General features: G+C 39.6%; 2 protein-coding genes across 6 annotated transcripts in view; both read right to left on the bottom strand.

Moving 5' to 3' along the window:
• Positions 1 to 2,913, bottom strand: part of ccdc138 (coiled-coil domain containing 138) — a 109,482-nt gene extending 106,569 nt beyond the window's left edge. Inside the window, exon 1 of the mRNA XM_043691782.2 lies at positions 2,788 to 2,913. Coding sequence (XP_043547717.2) covers positions 2,788 to 2,904 — 117 coding nt within the window. The 5' untranslated portion in view covers positions 2,905 to 2,913. The remainder of the gene's footprint in view (positions 1 to 2,787) is intronic.
• A 2,040-nt stretch (positions 2,914 to 4,953) lies between these two features.
• The window catches only part of ranbp2 (RAN binding protein 2), a 71,085-nt gene continuing 54,572 nt past the window's right edge, over positions 4,954 to 21,466 (bottom strand). For 4 of the 5 annotated variants that reach the window (XM_043691777.2, XM_043691779.2, XM_087988128.1 and 1 more), the window contains 7 exons: positions 20,213 to 20,412; positions 19,504 to 19,708; positions 14,269 to 14,361; positions 12,704 to 12,843; positions 12,116 to 12,389; positions 10,684 to 11,018; positions 4,954 to 6,067 (listed from right to left, as the gene is read on the bottom strand). In XM_043691777.2, the coding sequence (XP_043547712.2) occupies positions 5,759 to 6,067; positions 10,684 to 11,018; positions 12,116 to 12,389; positions 12,704 to 12,843; positions 14,269 to 14,361; positions 19,504 to 19,708; positions 20,213 to 20,412 (1,556 nt within the window). In that variant the 3' untranslated portion in view covers positions 4,954 to 5,758. The remainder of the gene's footprint in view (positions 6,068 to 10,683; positions 11,019 to 12,115; positions 12,390 to 12,703; positions 12,844 to 14,268; positions 14,362 to 19,503; positions 19,709 to 20,212; positions 20,413 to 21,466) is intronic. The other variant, XM_087988129.1, reaches the window with a different exon arrangement.

Below are 21,466 nucleotides of genomic sequence, written 5' to 3'. Positions count from 1 at the left end.
AGTCGCCTGAGGCGGAAATTGAACCCGGGTCTCAGGCGCTGTGAGGCAGCAGTGCTAACCACTGTGCCACCGTGCCGCCCAAGCAAGGTTTTATAAAATTGCAATAAAATGCCCTTGCTCCTATATTCTATGCCCCAGCTCATGAAGGCAAGCATCCTATATACCTTCTTCATCACCCTGTTTACCTGTGCTGACACCTCAGGGGTCTATGAACTTACAGACCAAGGTCCCTTTGTTACTCAGTACTTCCTAGGGACCTAACCATTCATTGCTAATGTCCTCCCCTTATCTGACGTCCCAAAATGCATCACCTTGTACTTATCAGGATTAAATTCCATCTTCCATTGCTCGGCCCAATTTACCAATTGATCAATATCAGACTACAGCCTGAGATCATCCTTCTCACTATCAACACCACCATTTTTTCAGTCATCTGCAAACTTACTAATTATATCTTCCACATTCACATCCAAGTCATAATATAACAAACAGCAATGGTTGTAGCACTGGTACACCAATCAGCCAAACAGATTTCCAATCAGAGTTGTAGAGGAAACAACCCGTCCAACTTGTCCATGCTGACCAGATATCCTAACTTAATCGAATCCCATTTGCCAGTATTTGGCCCAATTCCCTCTAAACCCTTCCTATTCACATACCCATTCAGATACCTTTTAAATAGTGTAAATTTTACCGGTCTCCACCACTTCCTCTGGCAGCTCATTCCATACACACACCATCCTGTGAGAAATTTTGCTCCTTAGGGCCCTCAAATCTTTTCCCTCTCACCTTAAGTCTATGTCTTCAAATTTTGGGCTTCCCCATCCTGGGTAATGACCTTATCTATTTACTTTATTCATGTCTCTCATGATTTTATAAACCTTTATAAGCTCGCCCCTCGGCCTCGGAAGGTCCAGGGAAAATAGCCTATTCAGCCTCACCCTTTAGATCAAACCTCCCAACTCTGGAAACATGCTTGTAAATCTTTTCTGAACCCTTTCAAGTTTCACAACATCCTTCCCATAGCAGGGAGACCAGAACTGCACACAGTATTCCAACAGTGGCCTAACTAATGCCTTGTACAGCCACAACATGACCTCCTAACTCCTATATTCAATGCACTAACCTATAAAGATAAGCATACCAAACACCATCTTCACTATCCTATCTACCTGCAACTCCATTTTCAAAAAACTATGAACCTGTGCTCCAAGGTCTCTTTATTCAGCAACACCACCCAGGGCCTTACCATTAATTGTGTAAGTCCTGCCCTGATTTGCCTTTCCAAAATGCAACACTTCACATTTATCTAAATTAAACTCAGTCAGCCACTCGTCGATCCATTGTCCCAACTGATCAAGGTCCCGTTGTACTCTGAGATGATTTGTATTGCTGTCCACTACACCACTAATTTTGGTGTTATCTGCAAACTTACTAACCAAAGCTTTATATAAAATACAATCACAAAAACAAACTCCATCATCACCCTTTGCATTCCATTTGCAAGTCAATTTTGGATCCTTTTTGCCAACATGCCTTGGATCCCATGGGCTCTTATCTTTTGGATCAGCCTTCCATGTGAGACCTTGTCAAAGGCCTCAACGAAGTCCATGTAAACCACATCAACTACACTACCCTCATCAATATATTTAACTAACTTTTCAAACACTCAACTAAATTAATCAGGCAGGATCTCCTTCAAACAAATCTGGGCGGTCTATCCCTGATCAATCCCTGCCTTTCAAAGTGTTAATTAATCCCATCCCATTTCCCGAGCAATCCCGCCCTTGCTTCCCACAGCAGTCTGGGACACATCTCATCAGGAGCATTCATGCACCTTTATGTCTGTTAAACATCTATTACCTCCTTCTTACTAATCACAACATGCTCTAGAACCCAACCATCCAGAGTGAAATCTCCAGTTATGATGATTTTCTCCCTGTGAATATAAATGAGAAATATTTTGTTTTGGACCTCACCCATGTCCTCTGGCTCCATGCGTAGATTGCCCCTTTGGTCTCGAATTGATCCTACTCTTTCTCTGGTAATCCTTTTGCACTTAATAAACATGTAAAGAAATACCTTGGGGTTTTCCTTAATCCTATCTCCCAAAGATATTTTGCAGCCCCTCTTTGACTTCCAATTTCTTTAAGTGCCCCCCTCCACACTTTCTATACTTTAGTTCCTAGCATTTCTTTTTCTTAAACAAACTCTCAATAAACCTCGACATTCAGGATTCCCTGGACTTGCTGTCCCTGCCCTTCATTCTCGATGAGTATGCTAGCCTTGAAGTCTTACCCTACTATTTTCAAAAGTCTTCTCCTTTCTAAATATAGATTTACCTACAACTAGCTGCTCACAGTCCATGTTTGCCAGATGCTAATGTCATTGAAATTGGACTTCGGCCAATTCAGACACTTATCTTCTGCACTGTCCACATTCAAGTTTCATCAGCGGCCACAGCGGGGTTGAACCTGTGTATACAAAGTTTTAATACAGTCCTCTGGATTGCATGTCCATTGGCATGACCATCACTCCAACATTCTTTATTCCACCCCTAGCCCCTGCAATGACTTCAGTGTTTATGTAGAAGTTATCAAACATAGCAAGATCCTACGAACAACAGCAATCTGAATGTTCTTTATTGGCTGAGATTGGAATGTTGACTCTCGGTTCAAACTAGGTTATTTTTAATGCACATTAATAGATATGGTGATTCTTGATTTAACAACACCTTCGCCCTGTCGTGTCCGCCCAGATTATCTGGAGCGGGCAGTAGCCTCTCACCTGATCTTCAGAGTGTCCCACGGCGCCGTTCCTGATTTCCACCTCCGTATTTCTGCAATAACGATGTTTTAAACGCTCGATGATGGACTCTAGGGCCAAATCCTTCTTATTCGCCATGACTATGCCGCACCTCGTCACCGCGGTAACCATTCGAATCTGCTACCGGAACTTCCGGGTCAAAGGGAAGGCTTCTCTCTATGGCGACGACGAGCTTCGGTGCAGGTGTTGCGATCAAACTGCACTCTAACCAACCCCGCACTAACTGCTGAACCTCGTCTGTTGTTCTGAAACAACCAGCAACTACGTTGAGATATTTATATTGAGGAGAAAATGAGGTCTGCAGATGCTGGAGATCAGAGATGGAAATGTGTTGCTGGAGAAGCGCAGCAGGTCAGGCAGCATCTAGGGAACAGGAGAATCGACGTTTCGGGCATTAGCCCTAGATGCTGCCTGACCTGCTGCGCTTCTCCAGCAACACATTTCCATATTTATATTGAGGTCAACATAAATCAGAAGAAATGAACATTTTAAAAAAAAATGAACGGGAAAATAATGATCCCGATAAAAATAAAATTCACTTTAAACCAATACATTGATGTGCAAAAGTATATCTCACAACCACCTACATCATTCCCTGCAGAATTACGGCACACTTGCAGATCTGAAATTCTTTAACATGGCTATAGAACTACCAGTTAACACTACACTACACTTATCCCTACAGTCAAATGCCGACCGGGGCAGCACAGTGGTTATCATTGCTGTCTCAGTGGCAGAGACGCAGGATCAATTCCAACCCAGGATAATGTGCAACTCCACATGGACAATATTTGTGTGGGTTTCCTCCCACAGTCCAAAGCTGAGCAGGTTAGGTGGATTAGCCATATACAAATTGTCCTGCAGTTTCTAAAAGTGCGTATGTTAGTTGGATTAGCAATAGTAAATGTTTCAGAACGTTTCAGAGAACACCCGGACCAACCAACCCAACCACCCCTGGCTCAACACTTCAACTCCACCTCCTACTCCACCAAGGACATGCAGGTCCTTGGACTCCTCCATCGCCAGACCATAGCAACACGACGGCTGGAGGAAGAGCGCCTCAGAACCCTCCAACCACAAGGGATGAACTCCGATTTCTCCAGTTTCCTCATTTCCCTTCCCCCACCTTGTCTCAGTCCCAACCCTCGAACTCAGCACCACCTTCCTAACCCTAATCTGCAGTCTTCTTCCTGACCTCTCCGCCCCCACCCCCACTCCGGCCTATCACCCTCACCTTAACCTCCTTCCACCTATCGCATTTCCAACGCCCCTCCCCGAAGTCCCCCCTCCCTACCTTTTATCTTAGCCTGCTTGGCACACTTTCCTCATTCCTGAAGAAGGGCGTATGCCCGAAACATCGATTCTCCTGCTCCTTGGATGCTGCCTGACCTGCTGCGCTTTTCCAGCAACACATTTTTAGCAATAGTAAAATCGTCTTGCAAGATTACAGGGATGGGACCTGGAGGATGCTCTTCACAGGATTGATGCATATATGATGGGCCAAATGGTTCTCTTTCTACACTGTAGAGATTCCTTTATGGTTGCTGCAAACTCTTGAAAGACCTTTTCAAACATCCTTGGAGAAGGTGACTGATGTAAAATAAATAGTGAAAACAAAAGAAAAAGCCAAAAATTTTTTTTTGTCCATGTGGTGCTGGGAACACAGAATTTAAACAGGGAGAGAAATAAAAATAAAAGCACAAGTTAGGGCAGTATCCCAAAAATGTAATCACTATACAAACATACTTGCAAGGTCCACATTCAGTGAGAAGGGCATGAAGAACTCTGAAGGCAAACTATCAAAGAATGTATGTAAGGAAAACATATACTTCATGCTGGTAAAGAAATATCTGAAGGCTGAAAGCTCAAATTAATGAGTTAGGAGCAGCAATAAGCCATTTGGCCCCTTGAGCCTGTTGCACAATTTAAAAAGATCATGGGAGTTCTGAATGTTACCAAAACAGATTAAAAAATCATTTTGATACTGCAACCAAGACAGCTGCAGAGAAAGGATGACCTTGTACAGCACAACACAAGAATTATATAAAAATCCATTTCTTTTAACACTCCATGTCTCCCGTAACCTAATGAAACTTCCCATGAATAAAGAATAAATACACAATTCAGAAAGATACAATAAAATTTATTGTTGGTAAGGCATGTACCTCCAATTCAAGTCTGTATGTATTTGAAACAAATGAAAGAAATTGCTTAAATCTACTAGTAGATGAATTATACCTTTATTATAAATATTTATAAAGTTTGAGTTTTAACTAATTAAATTTACCAATTTAAAATTACAGAGCCAATCACATTTGCAAATACTAGAAAATCATTGTAAAAAAGACTTTACATTTTACAATAGTGTCAAATCTGTTTCAGTATATGTAATTTTAACAGCAGAGCTTTAATCTTAGCAACAGAATCACCAACAAATGTAACCTCATTCCAGGATTTTAGATTTTTAAAAAAATCTAGTGTTTTGGTTGCACTAAACCAAAAACAGAAACATGGAAGGTCTGTTTGGTATCACCAAATCCTATTTGGCAATTACCACTTTTAGACCTGGAATACAGTTACTAAGTCTCACCTTAATTCTGAAATGTTACACACTTTGAACAGTTGCAACTTAATGACAATTTCTCTGAACTTTGATTGCCAGATTTAAACTGCTCTGTACAGTTTGGGTGGAACTGCAAAATGTCATGTTGTTTACATTTAAGATAAATGCCACTGCTCATTATTTGCCAAAATCTTTATTCTGAAACATGCAATATTCAACACCAAAAACTTTGACAGCTACTAGCCATCAATATAATTTGTACATCCAATGTTCACACAAGTACAATTAACATCCCAACAATATCCAATATTACAGCATTCCAAATTCTAAATAGACAGCATGACCAAAGAGAAACTGGGCATCCTTCATTTAATTAATCTGCCCACAATCAGTAATCATAATGATTCGACTGGTGGTGCCACTTTTTGAACCAAAGGTTTCAATTTTTCTCACAACATCCATGCCTTCTTTTACATAGCCAAATGCTACATGTTTCATATTTAAATGCTTGGCTTCCTTTAAAGTAATGAAGAACTGTGAATTATTAGTATTTTGGCCCCTATTTGCCATGGACAACAAACCAGGACAAGAGTGCTGTATAATGAAGTTTTCATCATCAAACTTTTCTCCATAAATAGACTTCCCACCAGATCCATCAAAGCTTGTGATATCACCACCCTGAAAGAGAATGAAATTCATGTTACACAACACACAAAACATTACAAAGTCACTCTTCACCTTAATCTTAAGCATCACCCTCTCAGAAATATGCTTTCTTCTGTTTTTTCATTTTAACGGTTTGCATCTGCTTAATAACTTATTTAAATAACACTAGTTCTTACGGATTTAAAATCTCAGCCACTCTTCAGCCATTTTTCAAAACTCGTTCAAATTTTAAATTAGTAACTGAAAATGAACTAGCTTGTTAGAGACTCTGATATTTAGTTGAAAACATTGCTCTATCAGGAGGAAACACAAGGCAACCGATGTTTTAGATTCTGAATTTGAATGGGCCGACGTGCTGGAATAGTTCTTAGATTCTGACTAGTTGCAATAGTTTTGGAATCATTAAACCAAACAATGCAATTCAGATGGATACAATGATTAAATGCAAATCCCATGGTACATCTATATTTCTCAAATATTTATTTTAAAATATAAACTTGTATACCAATGAAGAAATAGAGTGTCTGCATTAGTAATCCAGAATCCCAGTCTGATCATGGGTTCAAATCCCACCGTGGCAGATGGTGGGATTTTAACTCAATTAAAAACTGAATAGAAAGTTAGTCTTACTGGCAGCCATGTAAATGACTGTCAAAGCTTCTAACAACCTGTGTTTAGGGGCCCTCTGAGAGGCCCAGGTTCAAATCCCACCTACACAAGGTGTGTAATAATCTCTCTAAACTGGTTGTTTGGAAAAGTAGGTTAAATTTTTAAAAAACCTGTTCACTAATATCCTCCAAGCTATCCTTACCTTGCCTAGCTTACAGGTAACTCCACTCACAACAATGTAGTTGATTTTCGACTGCCTTCCGCGCAATTAGGATGGATAAATGTTGCCCTAACCAGAAAAACCCACAACCCATGAACGAATAAAAATAAATGTTTGAGCAAGTGCTAGACAATAAGATATCGCAGCAGAATTAGCCAATTGGTGCATCAAGTTTTCTCCTTCATTCTACAATGGCTGATTTGCCTCTCAACCACATTCTCCTGCCTTCTCCCTTTAAGAGGTGATCCCCTACTGAGCAAGGACCCATATCTATCTTAAATATGCTCAGTGATTTGGCCTCCACATACTTCTGAGGAAAGATTCACATTCCCTCTGGCTTAAGAAATTCCTCATTTCAGTTCTAAAAGGTCATCCCTTCACTCTGAGGCTGTGCCCTCAGGTCTTAGTTTCTCCTACTAGTGGAAATATCTTCTCCACATCCATTCTATCCAAGCTTTCAGAATGCTAAGAAGCCTCAATGAGATTCCCCGCATCCTTCTAAACTCCACTGAGTACAGTTTCAGAATCTTCAACCACTACTCAATGACAAGCCCTGGACCACAGGGACCACTTTTGAAAACTTCATCTGGCCCTGCACCAAAGCCAGCATATGGTTTCTTAGATATGGGTCCCAAAAGTGCTCACAATATTCCAAATGCAGCCTGACCAGAGCCTTATACAGCCTCAGAAATACATTCCTGCTCTTGTATTAGCCCTCTCAAAATTAATGTTAACATTGCATTTGCCTGCCTAACTGCCAGCTGAACCTGCACATTAAACTTAACAGAATCCTGAACTAGAACTCAAAGTCCCTTGGTGCTTCAGATTTCTAAAATCTTTCTCCATTGAGAGAGTAGTCTACACCCCTTATTCCTCCTACTAAAGTGCATAACCTCAAATTTTCCACTGCATTCCATCTACCATTTCTTTGCCCTCTCGCTCAGCTTGCCCAAATCCTCTGCAGCATCTCCGCCTCCCCAACACTACTTGTCCCTTCAGCTCTGTCTCATTTGCAAACACAGCGAGTGACCCAAGTTCTTTCGTACAGATTGTTAATGTATGAGAGTAGTTGTGGTCCCAACACTGGCCCCTGTGAAACTGCACTAGTCACTGGTTGCTATCATGAATATACCCACTCCTCTTCTGCCAGACAGTCAATTCTTTAGCCTTGCCCCTAAGACCATGCGCACTTATCTGAGTAAGCAGGTTCCTGTGTGGCATCTTGTCAAAGGCTTCTAGAAATTCAAATAGATCATGTCCAATGCCTCTCCTTTGTCAAAGTTGCTACCTATTTCTTCAAAAAATTCGAAGAGATTTGTCAGGCATGTCCTCACCTTGATAAACAATGCTGACTCCGCCCTATTTTACCATGCACTTCCAATTGCTCTGTAATCTGAACATTAATAATGGATTCTTAAATGTCACCAACAATTCAGATCAGGCTAACTGCTTATAATTTCCTGTCTTTTGATTTCTACCAGTTTGCAAACAGGGGTGTTACATTAACCATTTTCCGGTCCTTTACATCCCTCTTTAACTCGTGAATCCGGGAAAATCATCATTGATACCTCCACAATCTCCTCAGCTATCTCCATTAGAACCATGCAGTGTGGGTGATTATCTATTTTCAGGTTTTTCAGCTTCTCCTTAGTGCGGGCCACTACACTCACCTGTCCCCTGACTCTGCATGGCAGATTAATGGAAGAGAAGGCAGTGGCAAATGAAAGTTACTGTAATTGGCACAGGAGTACAGACTAATGCAGTGCACAAGCAAGGCAGATGGAAGCAGTGGGAACTGAGCAGTCACTTGCCCCTCTCCTCATAATACTTTGACACTTATTCACCAATTTGGCTTTGAAATTAATGCCAGGGTGTGAATGTCAGAAGACCTTGGGGCCTCTGCATTTTGGGTACAAATCAATTTTTAATTGTGCAATCAGTACTAATTAGTGCCAATCACCCTACAGGGCTGAGAGGTGAAAATTTAATTTCACAGTGTCTCAATACTACAGAACTTAGTGTTGGAAATTTTTAGCAACTATTACTTTTTTCTTCTATCTTAATTCCACATTTCTTAGCAAATCTTTGATTTCTTCTATATGACTTGCCCTGATATAGATTGCCTGGTTCAGGTTCCACATAGTTCAAAGATTCTTCAATCTGATTGCTGGAACTGTTCCTGTTCAGACACGAAAAATCTACTTCTGGATGGTACAATGTTGGGTCACATAGCAGGCAACTATCCTATGCTCAGATGCACACAAGTCTGTGTGCAACTGTCAACATAGTTTCAGAGAGAGTACCTTATGCCCTGCCTTCAAAATCTGGGCCAGTGTTTCTCAACCAAGAATAATGCCATGTGCAAATTGGCTTTTGCACTTAACTGCCCATGTTTCAAGTGATGCAGTAAGTGCAAAATGAAATTACCATTGTTAAATGGGGGTGATGCATTTTGTTTGAAAAATAGACACATTGCCTATATATCTTAGAAAATATGAAACTGAATGGAACAGAATATATTAGAGAAAATGAAATCATCAACAAATGGCATGGCACGTCAGTAATAAAAATAAAAGTAATAAAATAAATTACAAGTTATTATTTGTGATTATAGAATTCAAAAGCAGAGGCTAAGTTTATCTAGGCCCAACCAGGATGCACTCAGTACTGTGCACAAGTTAAGCTCTGCACAATAAAAAAAGGACATAGAAGCATCAGAAAAACTGCAAAAAAAGAATTTACAAGGATGACACAGAACTACCAGGAAATACTGAACAGGTTGGAATATTGTTGTGTTGACAAAAGACGTTTAGATAAGCAGAGAGGAATTTAAAAAGGAATAAGTTAGACAGGATAGACATGGCAAAAATGTTTTCACTTATGGGAAATCTTAAACTTGGATCCACAAAACACAACTAATACATACAGTAGGAAAAGGAGACATTTCTCTCGCCACAGTACTCAAAACAAGAGCTTTACAGCCACAAGCAGTTGTTGAGACAAATAGCTTGGATGTTTTCATCAGGAAGCTACACGAGATGCGAAAGCTATGGCAACAAGGTCAGTAAAAGGGAGTAAAAATGTTTGATAATCCATCATCATAGTGAATGGTCACCATACTCAATGGGCAGAATGGTCTACTACTCTTCCTATGAATAGAAAAAAAATGTTTAAAGAATGGAATGAGGTATATAGAATGGGAGGTGACTTGTATAGAAACTGTGCAGTAAAAGTAATGGTGTTATCGTTCCAGAGGACCATAGAAATGTTTTTCCATTAGAGATGACTGGTGGTGGATTAACATGGGGGTCATGACACCTCAGGCGAGGGGTAAGTTCTAGAAGAAGGGACCTTTACGATAACCTCAGCCATTACAGGATTGAACCCGTGCTGTTAGTATCACTCTGCATCACAAACATCCAGCCAGGTAGCGGTCCAGCCAACTAAACTAACTGAATCCCCCATAGATAGCAATAACACTTGGGTGACCCAAAATGCCTGTTCTGTGCTATATGCTTGAAATAATCCTTGGGTTGAGTCGTGATAATTTGCATTGTGAAGGTAAATTCACTTGAAACTGACCAGCAATTGCTTTTCTGCGACCGCAGGAACAATGAATCCACTGAGTATGAAGCAGCTATATTGTACAGGTCAATCTGCAGTTTACTACACCAACTACTCTCCTTAGCCACCTTTTAGCACAAGCAAGAAGGTATTGCCAAGTTACAAAATTCATAATGTCTGCCATAGCAAAATGCAATGCACCAAAACAACTGCACAAATGGAAGCAAATAATTACCTGGCAAACAAATTCTGGAATAACCCTGTGAAATAATGAATTTTTAAATCCAAAACCATGCTCTCCGGTGCAGAGGGCCCTAAAGTTTTCAGCTGTTCGTGGAACTTCATTTGATAGCAGTTCCATGGTAATTCGTCCCATGCTCTCCTTATCAGCTGACACATCAAAATAAACAACAGGGTTACTGCTATTTGACAGGGCTAAAACTTGGGATTCCTCAGATTTCTGTAGTTGCGAAGATGCATCTCGACATTCTTCAAACTTCTTTTTGTAGGCAGCCGCCAATTCTGGAGTTTTGAATCGCACTGCAAGCTGTTCTACTTTAGCTTCGCCATCTGAAAAAATACAAACAGGAATATTTCTCTGGGAGAAAAAGGCTGCAGATCTGGACATCAGAGTCAAGAGTGCGGTCCTGGAAAAGCACAGCTGGTCAGGCAACATCCTGAGGAGCAGGTGAATCAACATTGCGAGCATAAGCCTTTCATCAGGAATGAGGCTTATGGGTCAGGGCTGAGAGACTTTTTTTTGGGGGGGGGGGGGTGTGAGCGTGCTGGGGGCAAGGTAGCTGGGAATGCAATAGGTAGATGAAGGTGGGGGTGAAAGTGATACATTGGAGAATAGAGGGTGGAGCAGATAGGTGGGAAGAAAGGTGGACAGGTCAAGAGGATGGTGCTGAGTTTGAAGGCTAAATCTGGGATAACGCTTTTCTTTTTTTTGGGGGGTGGGGTGGGGGAGAGATGCAGTCAGGAAACTAAAGAAACCCACATTGATCCCATGTGATTGGAAGGTCCCAAACAGAAGATGAAACATTCTTCTTCCTGGCGTCGGGTGGTAAAGGCTTGGCGATGGAGGCGGCTCAGGAACTGCATATCCTTGGGAGTAGGAGAGGAAGCTAAAGTGTTTGGCCACGGGGCAGTGGGTTGTTTAGTGTGTGTATCTCAGAGATGTTCTCTGAAGTGATCCGCAAGTAGGCACCCAGTAGAGGAGACCACATCAGGAGCAACCGATACAGTAAATGACATGTGGGGCAAGTGGAAGGTTCCTTTGGGTGGGTGGGGGGGTTGTGGCCACAGGTTTTGCAAATCTTGTGGTGGCAGGAGAAGGTGCTGGGGGGGGGGATGGTGGACCTGACAAGAATGTCGCAGAAGGAATGGCCTCTACGGAATGCAGGTAGAGGTGGGAGGGAAATATATCCCTGGTGGTGGGGTCTGTTTTAAGATATTTCTCTGCCTAGTTGGGATGGGTAACTTATGACAATTCAGCAAATAAGAACGACAAAAAAGTTTTTCATGACTTTTCCATCAGGTGTCTGAATGACTTAAAGATTATGCAGAGTACAAAACATTTTTCACTCAGTAGCATTGACAACTGAATCTTTCTCCCCCCCCACCCCCCACAAACAGCATGCAATGTATGCAGGTTTAAATCTTACCAGTGTAGTCAGCTGCAGTCCAAATAAATGCATTGTTTGATGTATTCAACGGTTTGAGTTCCATTTCTTCAGTAATAACATGATTCGCACAGACCTTAAGAACTTGTTCTCGCCTCATCAGAATACGGTAACATCGCTTTTGGGAGTGATACAGAATTTTTAGGTCCCCAACTCCACGTTCTTTCCACTGAGAAATATCACGGTCCCAACGATACAGTTTACATCTTTCTTTAAAAATGATTTCCTCATCTTCTTCACCAGATTTTGTATTAACCTAGTGACATGAATTGCATTGATTCAGTTTAAGAATAATCATTTGAAATTCAACAGTAGTCAACTTTCTTAAAATTTCTACACTTAAAAAAAATACATTGGCCAGTAATGCATCACAATATCAGTTACCAAACTAAATTCTAGGCAATAAAGATCAAACTATTCACAGATTAGATGGGTATAAAAGATAAACAGACAATCAAGTTTTAAATGTAACTACACAAATGTGTGTATATTGTTTATATATTGATTTTGAGGAAATAGTTTTAATAGAGGTTTCTATCTGTTGCTAAAATTGTTGGACAGTACATTTACCTCAGGTAAGGAAACTATTGGCTCAAAGTGGATGTCATTGCTCGATACTACATCAGCGCCATCATCTTCTTCACATGAACTTCTGGACACCATCGAAGTGAACACAGCTGTTCCTGCATTTGCCCAAGTGAAATTAGCTTCTGTTGGTTTAAAACAGTTGTCAAATTTTTCAGTATTAGAAATAAAACAGCATTGGGTTATCACTTCCAACAACTCGCTCAGGGATTTTGCAGATTTTAAAAGCACATCAAAAAAATACTAAAAATAGCATTTTTAAACATAAAACACAAAAAAGAGATTACCAAGCTGAAGTATGATAAAACTATACACACTATTTGCAGCAGTACAAAAATCACCAAAATACCCAGGCTATTCAAGCTAAACATAGCTATTTATGTTTTAAAGGCCAAATTCCACTCAAACATTTGTTGCTGAATTAAAATAGGAATTATGTTAAAAACTTTATCTAAAAATTCAAAGGTTGCCTTCATCAGTTAAAGAAACCTGAAAAGTAATTGACATTTTTAAGTTTTCTTTTTGTAGTTGCGCTGTTTGTTTGGAGTAGGGAAAATGATCAGAAACTTTATTACTGGTTTGATTCAGTAAAGCAATTTACTTTTTCCGTTCTAAATCAAGCAAATATTTAAGTAAATAATCAAGTTTAGAAAGGAACTTGGTATTTAGTCAAAACCAAGGATTTACAAGACAATAGGATCCAATGACATTAATTTCAAAATGAAATGTTTTATCTACAATTCAATTTTAATTTCCTATTTTCATTCCTTACTCTTGCAGCTCAGTCAGATGGCAACAGTTAGTAGACAACAATCTGGCAGTTTCATGGCTTCTTTAACTGATAATTACTTTTACTTTTAAATTCAAGTTAAATTTCAAACTGCTATAATGGCACCTGAACTCTATCAAAATGTTTTGCAATGGGGAACACACCACAGATGAGCAAATATACAGACTACATACAAGCACAACAGCACCAATGCAGGAAAATTCAAAATGACAACAAACCTTCAGGAAATACTCAATAGGTCAAGAAGTGTATGTGAAGAGAAATAAGAACTGATGTTTCAGGTTGATGACACAAGTTCTACTTTTAGTATTTGTTCTTTTTCTTGCAATTTGTGGTCATAGTTGTCCTGAAGGAAATGGGCAAACCAACCTGACCTACTCACTAGACTACAGGGATCAATAATAATTTACTGTCAATGGCTAAAATAACAATAAAGTTCAGATTACACTTACTGATCAGCAAGACAGCTCAACTCAAGGCAATAGGAGACAGAGAAGCAGGACTCTGCTTATGACGGGCAAGTTGTAGCTACAACTCAGGTACAGAACAGGGCAACCCACCCAGTAGAGAATTAATTTAGCATGACTGACTATGTGGTTAACAACTGTCAGAAGTGTAAATTATGACTAGAAAGAGAAATTTGTTTTTTTTTGAAAACCTAATGTTGGTCATTGTGCATTCTTGATGAACAGGAACTTGTTAATCCAAAAATAGATTGTATTTTCAGTTATCAAGCAGCAAGATAAAAAACAAATGCTACCTTTTGGTGCAAACGCATATCCTTCTGTGCTCTGAGCAGCCAAATCTGCGAAAGAAACTGTTTTCGAGTTACCAAATCCAAATATGCCATTCACTGGAAGATGGAAAACATTGTATTAGAAAACAGAAATTCATTAGGAGCAAAATACTCATTCTTCCATGAGCTTTACCATGAAACAATGTCAAGAGTAATAATATTCTCAAAAAGGCACGGCATCTCACTGCGATTTGTAAAAATTTAGATCATATTTTAAAATTATTTAAAAGGTGTATGGAAAGATTTGAAATATGGAGCAAATTGCAAGTGAATCCCCTTAAAACCAGTTCTTAAAATTGGTGCCATAGTCACCTTCTGAACAAAATGAACCAATTTCATTATTCCAGTGTAGGATGTGATCAACTACATTGTAAACTGGAACTTTGTTTGAACTTCATTCAGGCTGCTGAGGGAATAGAAGTTCTTTGCTGCTTATTTTCATCTGAGACTTTTCATAATTATAATAGCAATTTTAAAATCAGTTCTATAAAAACAGATGAGAGGTAGAAGTGGACATGGACCACTGAAAAATGAGGCTAGGAGAAGTAATCATGGAGAACAAATTAATGGAAGAACTAAATAGATACTTCATGGTGGAAGACATCAGCAGCATAACAAAACTTCAGAGTAACTTCAAGAGAGTCAGTGGCCAGAGACAAGTATAATTGCCATCAGTAAGGAGGTGCTGGCGAAGCTGAAAGGTCTAAAAGGTGAATAAATCACCTGGACCAGACAGACCACAACCTGGGATTCTGAAAGAAATGGCTGAGGAGATTGTGGCGGCATTAGTGGTGAGCTTTCAGAGAAATCACTGAAGTCAAGTTAGATCCAAATGGAAAATGGCTAATGTAACATCCCTGTTGAAGAAAGGGAGACAGGAGATAAGCAATTAAAAGGCCAGTTAACTTGACCTCAGTCATTGATAAGACTTTAGAGTCAACTATTAAAGAGGAGATTACAGCATGGTAAAATAGGGGTGTGTTAGTATGACCGTCAAGGAGGGCAAGCATGACAAATCTGTTAGAAGTCTTTGAGAAGGTAATGAGCAACTTTGATAAAGACCAGCCGTGATATGATTTTTTGATTTTCCAGAAGACCTTTGATAATGTGCTGCACAAGAGACTGCGGAATAAGGTAAGACCCCATGTGTTTGGGGCAAGGATAGAGGACTGGCTGACTGGCAGAAGGTAGGATGGCAGCTGGTGAGTAGGAGACTTCCACAGCACTCAGTGTTGGGACCACAACTATTCATGTGATTCACTAATGATCAGGATGAAGGAATGGAGAACAAAAGATAGGTGGAAAGCCAAGTAGTGGCTTTGAAGTATTATGGAGGCAGCAGAAAGACTTGGATGGGCTAGGAGAGTGGGCAAAGAAATAACAGATGGAATATGTGGGAAAATGTGAGGTTATGTACTTGGGTAAGAAGAGGTGTAGACAGTTTTCTAAATGGGGAAACGCTTCAGAAGTCTGAAGCACAAAGACACTTGGGAGTCCTAGTTCAAGATTCTCTTAAGGTTAACATACAGGTTCAGTTGGCAGTGAGGCAGGCAAATGCAATGTTAATATTTATTTCGAGGGGCTAGAATACAAGTGCAGAGATGACTTGAGGCTGTTCAAGGTTCTAGTCAGGCCACATTTACAATACTGCAAACAGTTTTGGGCCCCCTAAGGATGACTGCACTGGCTTTGCTATGTATTTGACAAAAGTGCAATGCACAGCAAAAGGAATGGTAAGACACCTTAATAAATGAATGCAAAATTAGCTATTCTTTGATTTGTTGAAATAATTCCCTGCTGAGTAATGTTTGATTTGTATTTGTTTTTCTCAAAAACAGTAAATGTTTGAAAATGCAACGTCTCAGCTTATTTCTGTTGGGCACTTGAAAATTTCAAAAGCTGTGACAATACAGGGATTGTAATGCTTGTGAACCTTCTCTGGGCTAGCTTCAATCCAAGTATTGACATTTAATTGTAAGTGGTACTCTATATGCAGTCAGAAACCTAATATACAATTATAGCAAGACCTCCCCCTACTTTTACTCTCCATGTCCCTTGCAAAAGGTCAACACCCATTTGTCTCCAGAATCAGTTGCTGCAATTGCATGCGAGTAGTGACCATCTCTTGAACGAACACACCTCCAACACAAGAAGCTTGATGCCATGCAAGACTAAGCAGCCCATTTAATTGGCATCAAATTCAAAACCACTCCCTCCAACATAACCCCCAACAGTAGCAGTGTTTACCATCAGCAAGTTGCACTGCATATATTCAAAGCTCTTTAGATAGATCTTTTCAAAACTAAATGAACATCGCAAAGGCAGCAGTTACATGAGAACTCCACTGCCTGCAGGTTCTTCTCCCAGCCACTCACCATCCCAACTTGGCAATGTAGTGCCACTCCTTCAGTGGCAGGAGGTCAAAATTCTGAAACTCCCTCCCTAAAGCATAGTTGGCAAACCTACACCAAATGGACTGCTGTGGTTCAAAAATGCAGCTCATTATCACCTTAAGGAGAACTGGAGATGGGCAATTAATGCTGGCCCAGTTAGGCCCACATCTCCAGAATGAATAAAAAAAAAGTTGAATCAACTGCATTGCTAAGAGCCTGGTGCCACATATATATTGGACTAAGGCAGCAGATTTCCTTTCCCAAAAGTTTACTATAAAAAACAAATGTGCATCAATAAGATATTTTGCAACATTTGCACATTCCTTAGTGCTACTTCTTTGACGTGCAGTTCTACAAACAGCAAATGTATACTTTAATGAAGAACAGGTTAAGGGAGGCAGCCAATGTCTACAATGGCTCAGTAGCTGAATGTTCATGCACACTTGTGCACAACTTGGCCACTACAATGTAGTACTCAGCGATGCAAAAACACCAAGGGGACAGGCACATAATTTTTTTTTGTATTACTTGCGTGATTTGTGTTTGATGCTTATGGATCAAGTAAGAGCTCTTTATGCAAACAGCATGAGAAACAAACTGAACAAATTAGACATTAATTAGTTATTACTGCCAATTGGAAACTGGGCCAGAACTGGGAAACGAATATACTAGATCACAATGTCCATAAGTATAGGGTATTGGTGAAAGGGGAAGGATACAATTTATCTTTGAGAAGACTTAATTTAACAAGGTAGGAGATGGCAGTGAAGCAGAGAAGAATAATGCATACAAGAATGCAACAAAAAGTAGCTAATTTTAGTGAATAGCAGATGCAAGGAACAACAATGGATAACAACAATGGATAACAAAATGGCAAAAAGGGGTGTACAAAAGACTTGCACGGGATATAAAAACCAAAGGAATCAATATTCTGATAAAAAGAATGTAGTTAAGAGTCAGGTGGGCCCCTAAAATGATACTGGTGCCTCACAGCGCCAGAGACCCGGGTTCATTTCCTGCCTCAGGCGACTGAGTGTGGAGTTTGCACATTCTCCCCGTGTCTGCGTGGGTTTCCTCCTGGTGCTCCGGTTTCCTCCCATAGTCCAAAAATGTACAGGTTTGGTGAATTGGCCATGCTAAATTGCCCAAAGTACACATCAAGTACTTTTGGTAAATATTTAATGTGACAAGGGGGATGGAATTATTGCACAGGTAGACAACCCTTTATCCGAAATGCTCCAAAGTCCGAACATTCTTTTGTGAAGCTTTTTTTCTCATTAACAAGGTTGCTTGGTGTGCAAACAGTTAGCCCAACTCCACACCACTTGATGCGAACCACTCAGATGCGACATGTGTGCGCGGCTGTGTCTGTCTCTCTGCGTCTGTGTGTGGGGCAGGGTGGGGGCAGTGGGTGGTGGCCCCGCACTGGCAGGCCTCAATACTGTTTCAGGGCCCATTTTACTCACAGCAAGTCTGTTCTTTGGGAAGTCTTTTTAAAAACTTCACCAAATTGTCACTTATTCTGAAATTCGTAAAATTCTTAATTCTTAAAACCAGGTGGTTCCTAAAACCAGAGCATTTCAGATAAAGGATAGTGCATTTGTACTTTATTTAATTAAAACTAGCCACTAAAACAGAAGCTCCTTTCAATTAAAAAAAACTTCTGGGATCGTTAGGGATGGTGTAGTGATAATATCGTTGAACATATGACCCACCACCCCAGTCTATTGCTCAAGGACACAGGTTCACATCTCACATTGGGATCGGGTAAAATTTGAATTCAGTTAATAATTCTGATATCAATACCTTGTCTCAGTGATAGTAAAGATGAAACTATCATTGACTATACTTAAATCCACCTGGTTCATTAATGTCCTTTAAGGGAGGAAATCTGCTATGCTTGGACCTCCAAGCCCACATTAATATGGAGGGTGACAGAAAGCAGGAAGGAGGATAATGAGAATGTGCCACGAGAGACCATGCATACAGAAGAGGAGGAATGTGACAGCCAGAGTGAGAAATGAGCAAGTATAAATCTGGGACTAGGAGAGAGTTGGACTCTCAAAACCCTGTATGAAAACCTATGTGTACATAAGCTAGCACAGGGGGAAAACCCAAGCTTGTCCCAAATTGATGCATGAATTCAGCGACGTCAGCTCAAAATGTACGGCAGAGGTTAGTCTCAGTTAAACCTAACACATTAGAATGGCACCAGCCCTCTTCATCCTTCCTGAGTGGTTAGAACTAGGGAATTAATTGGTCTCTTGTTATCTCAAGCAAAATGACAGGATTTTATTACTTAAATGTGCAGTTCAGGTGAATTGGTCATGTTAAATTGCTCATAGTGTTAAGTGCATTAGTTAGAGGGAAATGGGTTAATCTTCGGAGGGTAGGTGTGGAGTTGTTGGGCCGAAGGGCCTGTTTCCACACAGTAGGGAATCTAATCTAATCTAAATTTGCTACATGGCACTTTTCAGTTGGCCACTTTCATTAATTGCTAATTTTTAAAAATTTCCAACTTACTTAGATGTGTTTTTAAAAAAAATTGAAAAGAAGGACCTTAAACCCTTAAAAAAAACTACTTCCTTTGAAGAAGGCACCCATCCTCATGTCCAATACATACTGCAATCTTTTAAATTTAGGAAAAATACCAACTTATGATGCTCAACTGATTGGACTTTCATAACTCTTCTACTTTTCATTCACACCCTGGAGCCTTCCTTTTCAAAAAAGTAAAGAATCATTGTACTTTCACCAAAATTATCTAATGGGAATACCTTCACAAAAATTCTTCCTGTTTTAGTACCTTCAGTAGTAGAATCAAGCTCCATTTCTTTTTTTGTTGTTAAATCAATGGGTCTGCTGTCATCTGCTGAAAATTCCTTAAGTTCAAATTGTGTTGTCGAGTCAGCTTCAGCTTCTGAAACATTAACCTGCGCAGTTGTTGGTTCATTCAACTGGAATGCTGAATCTACACAAGTTGAGCTGCTGATTATTCCTTCTTGTGCTATCTGTAACAAAAACAAATTACCATTTTAAATTAACTGCAATAAAAGCAGAGTCCAAAAATGACATGTTAAAAAAGAAGTAATTGCCCTTTTAACTAATCAACTCCTTCCCCCGACTACTTTCCTACAACAGTAGTATATCGATTTAGAGAAAAAATAAGAAAAAAATTGTTTTAAATCATACAAGAACATGCTAAACCATTTTAAATCAAACAGCATAAAATTTAAATACTAACTGATAAAGCCCCTGGTGGAAAATGCAACTCAACTTGAGGAGTAGCAAGTTATATCACGTGCTAATTTCAAATGCATAAAAAAAGTCAGCTTTTATTTTGCTTCATTATAAATAACAATATCTACTTTCAAAACAGTAATTTTTGTGACAAATTGGGTCAATACTTGAATACCCTCATTAGGACGATGTATGTTGCAAATACAGTGCACTGCCTGAAGGACATCGCCTGTGTCCTTGACTCCACTGGTTAAAGAAAGATATTTTTAATTCACCTGTGATTCCTTGATTTTTCTAACTTCAATTTCAAAGTCATCCTCCTTCTCTTCTTCAGTATCACTGTTTATACCACAAAAAAACGTGGAAGGAAGCAACAACTTTTCAGCCTTCGACTTCTCTTCAGGGGTCGGCACCTTCTCCCACACAAGAATACAGTCTTTGTCACCATCTTCCATTGGATTATTCCCACTGGAATCTATTATGAAAGGTAAATTTATGAAAAGGATACGTGGAAAAAAAAATTATAAAAGTTGCCCAAATCTTTAAAGAAAGTTTCAGCGTCAGCTGCAGCTCAATAACCAAACTGTCAGTCTCATGTTCCTTCTGGGGACTAGGACGATATTCTAAAAGACTAATTGTTCTTTTGCTTAGGCTGCCAAGAAAAATGTGAATTCCATAATCTTGCAATTAGAAATATTATTGCAAGATTATGGAATTCACATTTTTCTAGATTAGATTAGATTAGAAATATTTTCTAATCAATTCTTCAACCATAGGAATGATTGCCACCAGTCATTGCAGTAATCTGAAAAGTCAGAAACTGAGACGCTTAAAAGGTTTATACCAACAAGTAGCCACGCTTAAAATGCTTTGGTAAAGTTTGGAATTAATGATCCAGAAGGTGTCATGCTCAAAGGAATAAAAGTGACGGAACTAGCCCTGAATAGTTTCAAGGATTACTTTGAAGCATTTAGAATAGTTAAATTATAGCACTGAACATGACTCCCATGCTATTTAGTTTGCAGTTTTACTTCCAACAGATAAACAATTGTTAGGTAAAGTATGGGGGTACAGTGCAGACAAGGACAGAACAGGAACGCACTACTCATTCAATTGGGAGCAGAGTGGACAAAGTACAAAGTGATAACTAAAACTACTTCGGACAAATTCCAGGTCCCTCAAATGAAACAAGATGATAAAAAAACTATGTCTCCACGAAATGCTTGAGTATCTGTTCTGTAGAATTTTACAATAGCCTTTCTTCAAAATAGAATGGTCACATCACATGCAATACTATATCTACTTGGACTTTGATCCTGAGTACAAATAGTTTTCAATCTATTCAGGCAACAAGGTTCTGAATAAAAACCTTACCTAGCATCTGTAATGTAGTTTTGGGCAATTTCAAAATATAGGAACACCAGATGAACACAAAGATTAAAGATCAATGAAGCCACCAACTTGCAGTCAACCATAAATCATGAAATTCCATTTGCAAGTGCCAAACACCTCTGGACAACTTCAAAATT

Source organism: Chiloscyllium plagiosum, unplaced genomic scaffold (genome assembly GCF_037043375.1).
Source record: "Chiloscyllium plagiosum isolate Xiang-an unplaced genomic scaffold, Cpla_swu_hap1 HiC_scaffold_6, whole genome shotgun sequence".
NCBI classification, from domain to species: domain Eukaryota; kingdom Metazoa; phylum Chordata; class Chondrichthyes; order Orectolobiformes; family Hemiscylliidae; genus Chiloscyllium; species Chiloscyllium plagiosum.
This window is presented reverse-complemented; position numbering and strand designations above follow the sequence as displayed.